This window comes from Leucoraja erinacea, chromosome 29, assembly GCF_028641065.1.
Source record: "Leucoraja erinacea ecotype New England chromosome 29, Leri_hhj_1, whole genome shotgun sequence".
NCBI classification, from domain to species: domain Eukaryota; kingdom Metazoa; phylum Chordata; class Chondrichthyes; order Rajiformes; family Rajidae; genus Leucoraja; species Leucoraja erinaceus.
This window is the reverse complement of record NC_073405.1, coordinates 24,436,697-24,446,748: the sequence shown is the minus strand read 5'-3', so window position 1 is coordinate 24,446,748 and position 10,052 is coordinate 24,436,697. Positions and strand designations below refer to the sequence as shown.

General features: G+C 45.3%; 1 protein-coding gene across 5 annotated transcripts in view; it reads right to left on the bottom strand.

Annotated features, from left to right (window-relative positions):
* Positions 1-943: 943 nt before the first annotated feature.
* The window catches only part of LOC129711333 (transducin-like enhancer protein 1), a 183,514-nt gene continuing 174,405 nt past the window's right edge, over positions 944-10,052 (bottom strand). For all 5 annotated transcript variants that reach the window (XM_055658922.1, XM_055658919.1, XM_055658921.1 and 2 more), the window contains 2 exons: positions 7,674-7,750; positions 944-4,629 (listed from right to left, as the gene is read on the bottom strand). In XM_055658922.1, coding sequence (XP_055514897.1) covers positions 4,522-4,629; positions 7,674-7,750 — 185 coding nt within the window. In that variant the 3' untranslated portion in view covers positions 944-4,521. The remainder of the gene's footprint in view (positions 4,630-7,673; positions 7,751-10,052) is intronic.

Sequence of the window (10,052 nt, the reverse complement as noted above, 5' to 3'; positions counted from 1 at the left end):
CTCCATAGATGCTGCTGCACCCACTGAGTTTCTCCACCACTTTTGTCTACCTTCGATAATTCAACCACAGTTGGCAATATTTTATCAAGCCAAACGCCTCCGTTCAACGGCTCATCCCCAATAACGCAGCACTCGCTCAGAACGTTAAGGCCCCGTCCCACTTTGACTACCTAATTCAGGACCTTTTTTACTCGAGGACATTTTTCATCAGGCTAGGGAAACGCCCCGACCTACTTGATGCCTCGAGTGGCTACGACTAGCATCACAACCTACCTATGGCCATGCTGCGAGGATGAGTCAAGGGCAAACTCAGCAGAGGTCGTGAATTAGGTCATGAAAGTGGGACAGGCCCTTAACTCAGGCTTTATTAGCTTCCACACCTTCAGGAAGTCGAACCTGGAAAATTTGGAAGATACACTTATTCTTATAATTTTATAATTAAATCATTAATATTGAACTCTCTCTCCATCCCTCCCCCATCCTAGTTCACTGACTAGTTTCACTGTCCTCCTGGTTTAATATTACTGATTGTGTACCTCGTTGTCATCTTCCCCAGAGCTAACAATGGACCACTCTACATTTCCATTATCGTCGTCCCCTTTGATTGGTGTTTTCACACCCCACCCTTCCCATATCTTTATGCCTCCCTCTCCCCTGATTCTCAAGACTGAAGAAGCGTCTCGACCCAAAACGTCACCCATCCCGTCTTTCCAGAGATGCTGCCTGAGTCCCGCTGAGTTACTCCAGCATTTTGTGTCAACCCTCAAGATATACTTACAACTTCACTTACCACAGAACCACTTCCAACCCACACGTCGCAGCACAGTTTCAGGCTTGGAGGACCACACGACTTGTGAAAGTCAGCTGCAATTTTGTTTTCCGGGTCAACATGCTCATGGTTAATACACGAGAAATTTACTTAAGAGGACACAAAGTACAGACATCACATACAAAATAGTTTATTGGGATTTGAAAGGCATAAACTACAAATTCATCCCTAACTGGGATGGGAAAGCATGAAACATGGAAGGATTTTGGACATTACAAATCATCATATTGGCCGACAAAAATACCTGGGGGTCAATGAAGAATTTAGCAATTGATTCATTTCTTCCAGGAGGAAGGTAGAGGCACAGTTACCATCCAAACCAAATATACAACTAGGGCAATCTATATGTTTACAGTCATTCATTTTAATAAACGAAGGCAACAAAAAAAATTGTACACAACCTTTCTTTCATAGCAGATCCATAAAGCATAATAGGCTCCGAGGACCTGAACACATTGCAGTTCACCTTCACAACCAGTTTGACTCTTCTAATTCCATTGTACCAAGGTCAATAAGTGAATATTTGGCCACGAGGGGGAGGGTTCTGATCAAAACCTACAAGGTCATCATCTGGAGTAGAAAGAAGGAACTGCAGATGCTGGTTTGTGCAAACGGACACAAAGTGCTGGAGTATCTCAGTGGGTCAGGTAGCATCTGCGGAGAACATGGATAGGTGACAGTTTCGGGTCAGGATCCTTCATCAGACCGATTGTAGTAAGAGGGAGAAAGCTGATAAAGAATGCGGCCTGACCTGCTGAGTTACTCCAGCACTTTGTGTCCGTTAAAGACATCTGGAGTACGGATTAGAATGGCGCAGCAGACTTCCAGATGGTGAATCGGTCAAATAGGATTTATAATTTATTTGGTTTTTGCTCCACCACATGTAGCATTCAACAGCTTTCTCCGATCATGAAGATAACAAGATAGAACTTAACCATTCACAACATTTTAAGCCCGAGGCTCCACTCCTTCTGACTGAAGCTTAATTGCCTTCCCTAAAAAGGTCATGTACATAATTACACAATGGCCTACAGTTTAGTTTAGAGATCCGGCGCAGAAACAAGCCCTTCGGCCCACCAAGTCCGCGCCAACCGACAATGCCCGCACATTAACCCACACTGTGCACTAGGGACAATTTACAATTTTTACCTAAAGCCAATGAACCTACAAACCTGTTTGTGTATGGAGTGTGGGAGAAGATCAGAGGCCCCGGTGCAAAACCCACGCGGTCAGTGGGAGAACACATAAACTCTGTATGGACAGCACCCGTAGTCAGGATCGAACCCGGGTCTCTGGCGCTGAAAGGAAGCAACTCTACCACAGTGCCGCCCCCAACAGTCCTTTATTTTGAGCCATTTGGGAAAAGCACAAAGAGTTCATGGAAACGAGATGTAACAAGGTTGATGGAATCACCTCTAGGAACCCTCCACCTCTAAGAGAAAGTGTGCTGTGTTAGTGTGTATATGTCTCAAGTGGTTTTGAAGTAAACAGATTGTCAGAAAAATGTCATCGAACAAATATACCTTAAAAAACAACAAAAACCACATTGGTAACAGTCTTAAGAACCCAATTTGACTTTTGCTCTATGAATGAGCTATCCAGGGCCACCAAAGTTGGCCTCGTGACTTTCTAAAGAGTTCATGGCAAGAGGTGGTCAGGACTGCGGTAGATAACTTTTCTTGATCACTCATCAACAAGTTTTATTGGAAAGAGTTCTTGTCTAGCTGTCAGGCATAGACAGGAGCGTGGGGACGCAAGAAACTGCTGATGCTGGCATCTGGAGCAAAAACCAAAAAGCTGGAAGAACTCAAGGGGTCTGGTAACCTCTGAATGGAGAGACAATGTTTTGGGTCGGGACACATGCTTGCAAGTGGCGCCCTCTCTGGCCAGATAATGAACGGGAGGACCCCATTCTGGCGCCCAAAAGAATGGCTGTGTTAGACAAGTACTAGCAGGAAACCAATGGGCAAGGAACCACACATCAAGGAAGAGAAACCAATGAGTACCTTTACAATTATTGCTTTTAATGTTACGGATGGTGAAAGAGGAGAAAATAGACAACAGGATAAAATGGTAACTATGATAACAAATTTCTCCACATAGCACATCTGACCAACACTATGAGTCCCTGTTGTGAATTAGAAATAAAGATCAAATTACTTTGCTGCCCAGATGTTAACCGGGCGAGATATTTCTTCCATTGTAAACAGCCGTCTAATTACAACATTTGCAAGGAAAATTAATCCAAATATCAAAATAACCAAAAGATTTGAATAAAAAGTGTGTGGAGCTCTTTGCCAATATAAGCTGTGCTTGACGATGTTTTCCTATAGACTTCATAAATAAAACAGTGAGATTGCATGGTCCAAGCTTTCAAGTAAGTTGCAATACTTAAACGTAGTTGGAGGTGGAGCCACTCTTCAAGTCAACTGGCACAAGTTGCTTCGACCTGTTGACTGCAACCAGCCGCAATCTGTTCACGAGACATGCCCACGTGCGCTGTACCCCCCCCCCACCCCCCCGGTGAATGAAACAGATGACTTGGCAGCTCACTCTTCCATTTCCTAAAAACAACCTGTTTCGTTACAACGCATTGACGGCCTTGAGATGGGATCCTTGTGCTCTCCTCCTGTCTTGCCTGAACATCTCCCTTAAGGTTCTGAAAGCTCCCACTGCACCTCCACACAGATACGTTAATCTCAGGCAGTGGAGGATCCTTGCCAAAGCAGGGAAATAGCCACCCGATGGACAATAGCGTTAATCAATGATAAACCTTGAAAGAAATCTTGACAGGCACCTCACGGTTTGCACCAGCGTCATTTACGTGTTTTTTTTTAGAATAATTGGAATGAGCGTTTGTCCAATTGCTACCGAAGGTTAATTTACACTCTCCGATTTTCGGTATAACGCACTTATATCTATTTTGGCACCGTATGGCAGCCTAGTGGTGTACGTGCTTGGCATGTGTGTGATTTATATGCAGTGATTCACAAGCGCATAACCCCCCACAAGTGAAAGCCCAAGATGCCCATACAGGCAAGTGGAAACAGAACCCAAAACATCAGGGCTGGCGACTCCTATGTTGACGTCTGAACTGCTTCCCCACAAACGCCAGTTTATGGGTGGACTGAGGGAGATTGGGAAAGAGGAGAGCAAACTAAGGTGCCAACGTTCACACTGTTCTACTTAATGAACAGCACAATATAAAAAGATGCATTTTTATAAGTGCGGTTGAAAAGCTCAACGTGAAGAAAAACAGGTCAAAGTTCCATGTGCGTCCCAACTGGTCAAGATCCACAGGCAGCAAGGTCTTGCATCATGGTAACCATACAGAATATTTCCCCTCACAAATGAATCCAGCAAACAGAACAGAGAAGTAAAAGAAATTGTACAAAGAGTGTGTTACCCTAAACTTTAGCATTGATTATGGAGTTAGTCGGGGTGAACAAACCTGCCTCTACCGATGAGAATCTGTCACTTTGGTCAACCCAGAAGTCCTCTCTTGTTGAAGTGAGTCCAGGTTAAATTTCAACAACCAAGTCAAGGTCAAACGAGACAGTCTTCCAACGAGGGTGGAGGTTCTGTTGGATGTGCTCCTTGGGAAATGTAGTTAAACTGATCCGGAATGAAGGTCTCGGCTGAAAAACCTCGCCCTGTCCCGTCCCCTCCTCTCCCGGTGAAGGATTGAATTCTCAGTAAATGACTTCATACACTGTGGCTTTCTTGTCCCCTGAGCCAGTGACAACATATTGGTCGTCCACCGAGATGTCACAGCATAGCACAGACGATGACTCTTTGGACTGGAAAGAAAAGAAAGAAAGAAAATGACCACCAGCCCCGAGTTGTAACAATGGATGCATTCAAACGTTACAGCGGAACACAGTATTTAAAAGTGTATTTCAATCGAGTGGCAGGATCTATCTGAACAGCGATCTTGCCATTCATGAAGGCATTGGCACCTACCTGGGGAGAATGTCTCTCAGGTGCAAATCACCTTTGCATCCCCCTTATATCCTAAACCAAACCTTCCTCAGCCACTTTGCCAAGTCTGAGCTCAGGTAAGGAATCTCACGAAACGACTCTGTGAGGATCACCTTGTGCAGTTTGGAGATGCTGCATGGAAACAGGCCCTTCGGCCCATCGAGTCCACACCGACCCTAGTTCTATGTTATCCCACTTTCTCGTCCATTCCCAACACACATATCGGGCAATTTACAATTAAACTACAAACCCGCACATCTTTATCCTATTCCGATTCTGGACAATGATGAGATACTCCTTGGTATCTCCCAATTAAACATTTTGCTTGTAAAACTGGACACGAAGCATCAAGCTTTTTGTTCAACTAAAAGACAGTATGCTTGTAACCTTCAACAACTACTTATTCATTCTCCTCTTTCAATACAGGTCACAGGAGGGCAATTATACCCATCGATCGGAGCAAAAAACATGACTACATCATCTCCCTGCCTCTCCCCTCACTTCATAATTGAATCAAGAATGCCTAAGTGAGAATGGAATGACTAAATAAGAGTGAAGTTCAAACTAACTGAAACACTGTTGGGCAAGTGGGCAACGGTACTACATTCAGTCACTGGATCCGCTAATCTATATACTGAAAGTGGCATAGTGTGAACCTGGTAGAGCTGCTGCCTCACAGCACCAGAGAGCTGTATTCGATCCACACTATGGGTGCTATCTGTATGGAGTTTGTACCAGGCACATGCCGTGAGCAATTACTCAGGGTGGGCAGTCATTCGACTTTTATAAAGTAATTTGGCTTCAAAACCCTTATCTCTTAATGTATGGATAGAACTAAGGGTAAAGAGATTCTACTGGGACTTATCTACAGGACCCCAAACAGTAGCCTGGATATAGGGTCCAAGTTAAATCAGGAGTTAAAATTGGCATGTAGTAAAGGTAATGCTACGGTTATTATGGGAGATTTCAACATGCAGACATGGTGGGAAAAACGGGAGCACACCGGGACAAGTTGAATCAGTTGTGATCTTATTGCATGACAATACTAGTTCAATGGGCCAGTTGAGGTTACTTGTGCTGACACAGGAGTAAGCTCCACCGCCCGCTGTCCTGTTCTCCATCGCCCGCTGGTCCTCTCCGCTCTATGATCTTTGCTCTGGAGCTGGTCCCCCTCACTGTAGTCTCTGAGCCAGGTCAGAAATAGGGATAACGAGAATTAAAAAACTAATGCCAACTGCTTTTGTGCGCTTCTGTTGACACGGCAGCAGTTCTCTCTGTTATTCTCACTTGACTGACAACCGTCACACACCTCCAAAGCCCGCGTGCCGTGGGACTGGCTGTAGCGCCCAGGTCGGCTGCGTTGCCCCGGGAATGACTGCAGTTCCCATGTCGGCTGCACGCCACGGGACTGGCTGTAGTGCACAGGTCAGCTCGCTTGTACCAGGTCAGGCTGTAACACGCAGGACGGGCTGCGTGTCCCGCCAATGGCTGCAGTTCCCAGGTCGGCTTGCTTGGGTTCGCTTGAGTTCGGGTTACGATCCGGGCCGTAGGTTGCCAACCTGTGTTGGGCCTCATTGTGTCCCCCAAAGTTTTAAAAGTGAATAGGCCCAAGCCTATCCATCTTGGCTAACAATGTAGCCTTTGGCCTCCAAGACGCAGGTAAATTGTCGGGCCTTATTTAGGGTAAAAAATAGAGTCTTCATTGCCGGGAAATACGGTAGCTCAAAGAAATGTACGTATCACATTATTTGTACACAAACTCCATTCTTCCCTCTTTGTTTCTTAAGATACTCTTAAGATAATGACAACCCATGTTTGAAAAACCCGCCGAGAAACTTGCGCTGTGCATGTGCAGTACGATGCTGCGCATACTCAGTACGCAGTCCACGGTGCAAAGGCAGAATTTCAGCTGCCTTTATAGACCGTTGTCATTGAAGGCTTGAAGCAGCGTCGACGACACGTGAGCTGCACAGACGTTCGTGTGTGACACGTACGGCGGATGAAAGGCACGGAGAATTATCCCAAGATATCGATCTCTTAGGTAGACATAATTCTTCCGTGCCTTTACTATTCATATTTAATAATGACCATTTTATAATTTTAGTCAGAGTAGGCGCTGCCTACCTCGCCTCCTCTGACGGCACGCGCCTGGTTTGTACATTCTCACAGTGACCACGTGGGGTTCTGCAGGTGCTCTGGTTTCCTCCCACATTCTAAAGACTTCCGGGTTTGTAAGTTAATTGGCTTCTGTAAATTGTCCCAAGGGTGTAGGATACCACTAGTGTACGGGCGGTCGGCATGGACTCGGTGGGCCGAAGGGCTTGGTTCCACGCTGTTTCTCTAAACTAAACTGAACTTGGGTTTTGAACAGGGAACAGGGATGATCAGACATGATCACATTGAATGGCTCGAAGTGCCAAATGGCCTACTACTGCACCTATTGTCTATTGAAGGAGGAACTTTAAAAAACAGGTAGAAAGCAGAATAATTTGTCTCTCTTTTGCAAATCTAAAATAAAGCCAGATATCAAAGATCTTTCAAACCAGGAGATGGGAAGAGGGTGGCAGTGGTGGATGGTTTGAATAATGGTGAGCACAAATAAACCTCGGCAGAGTACACTGGAAAGATGCATTAAACCAAATAACACACAGAGCAACCGTGACACAAATCTAATGGTCAAACCGTTTACAAGTAATGCCCAGATATTATTGAGGGACTCTTTACTCAGAAATACTTTTCAGTCACTTAACCTGAATCAATTAACTACCATTTTAACCAAGGCATACTGACCCAAATAGATACCTAAAAAAGCCATGCCCGCTTAAAAACACAACTGCAATGCACTGTGGTTTTTGTTTCCTACCTGGAATATACTTGCTCCATACGGTACTCTCCATGCATTCAGCAAGTTGTCTTTTCCAGTGCTTACAAACCATTTACCTGTGGAAGAGACAGAGTCAGTGCATGAATGGGTTAGCTCTGATATGAGGCTTGGCCTGAGGTTCCAGGGGCAGGCAGAGGAGAGCAATTTAACGGCATCATGTTGGGCGTGGACATTGTGGGCCGAGGTGCCTGTTCCTGTGCTGCACCGTTCTATGTTCTATATTCAGGGCCTGTTCCACTTGCCGAGTTTTTTAGGCAACTGCCAGCGATTGTCATAGTCGTAGCAGGCCGCCAAAAAAACGGCGACTGGACTAATGGGCCTGTCCCACTTAGAGGATATTTTAGGCGACTGCCGGCGACTAGAACAATGGAATTCACCTTAGTCAGCACCAGCGACAACCTACGTCACCTGGCGACAAGCTACTCCATCCTGGCGACAAGCTTCAACAGCACCTACGTCAAGGGAAGACAAGCTACGGCAAGCCCACAGTCACCGACTGGCGTCGAAAAGTTTTGAACATTTCAAAATCCAGCAGATTTTAAAAAAAGCACCAGATAAACGCTGCGACTCTTTGGGCGACTGAGGAGACTACTCACGGCCATACAGGTGACTCACCCCGGCTACAGAGCTTATTTGAGGTTGTAGTGTTTAGCGACAGAAGCTAGTCGATTTTGGCATTACAGTTTTCTCTGTCCTATGGCAGAAGTGAAATGAGTGTGTGGCCATTGTCCTAAGTGGGATCCCTTTGATGTTTGGGGGAGGCCCACTAGAAAGCCAGTCGCTGTTTGAGTTTGATGATGCATTTCAGATGTAGTTCAGAGCTTATTTGATCCTCCCTGACATACCTGACATCATCTGTGTAGTGTTTAATAGCCTGAGGGAAGGGGTCATGTTGCAGTTATATAAGGTGTTGATCAGGCCACATTTAGAGTATTATATCCATTTTGGGCACCCAGTTATAGGAAAGTTGTTGTCAATCTGGAAAGGGCACAGAAAAGATTTACCAGGATGTTGCCAGAGCTCAAGGGCCTGAATTATAAGGAGTAATCGAGCAGGCTCGGACTCCATTCCTTGGAGCACAGTGGATAAGGTGTGAATTTATAGAAGTGTACAAAATCATCAGGGGAATAGGTTGAGTAAACGCAGAGTCTCTTGCCCAGAGTAGGGGAATCAAGAACCAGAGGACATAGGTTTAAGGTGAGGGGGGAAAGATGGAATGGGAACCCAATGGATGATTGTTTCATACAAAGGGTGGTGGGTGTATGGAACGAGCTGCCGGAGGAGGAAGTTGAGGCAAGTACTATCACAATGTTTATTAAACATTTAGACCGGTAGATGGATATGACAGGTTTAGAGGGATAAGGGCCAAACGCAGGTAGGTGGGACCAGTGTAGATGGGACATGTTGGTCGGTGTGGGCAAGGTGGGCCCTATGATGGACTCTATGACTCTAGTCCATCTGCCTGATCCACACAGTAGGGGCTCAACGTCACCACCACCTAACACCCCATCACTTCCTAAAAATTTTCCCTCCAAACCCAATTTCACAAAAATCAGTAGTCGGCGAGCATAGGAGGTGTTGCCTCAAAAATGGTGCAAAGGATATTAACAAAGACGCACACCACACTCTCATCTCGCTGCTACCATTGGGAAGAAGGTACAGGAGCCTGATAACCATGACCACGGGTGCAAGAACAGCTTCTTCCAGGCAACCATCAGCCTGTAGAACACTGCCCAACATCTCCGCAACTATGATCTATGAAGGGAGACACAAAATGCTGGAGTAGCTCAGCGGGTCAGTCTGATGAAGGGTCTCGAACCAAAACGTCACCTATTCCTTTTCTCCAGAGATGCTGCCTGACCCGCTGAGTTACTCCAGCATTTAGTGACTATCTTTGGTGTATGCAGTTCCTACTAACACATGATCCACTGTGGATTATGTTTTTGTTGCACGGCGGACTCGGGGTTTGTGCTACTATAGTCCAGTTACCCAGAGTTACTGATTATTAATTTATTATATTATCACATTTTGTACATTTATTTGAGTTTTTTGCATTAACGAGCCTGTAAATCTGCCGAGAGAAATGATTTAATTGTTCTGTTGCCAGTACGTATAGCAATTAAAGCCTCTTAACGATAGCCAAACAAACCTAATGCAATTTAACCAAAAACCTTTCGACAGATGTGCCTGAGGCACTTTGAAAATTTTATCCACAGTAAAGACATTTTCAAATAAATCTTGCAAAGCACACCAAAGCTTCCTAGTCTCAATCTTGTTACTGCAAGATTTATAGCAAATAACCTCTCTCGAAAGCTATTAGCTTGCAGGGTCAGTGACAGTGGCAACCAATTACAGAAC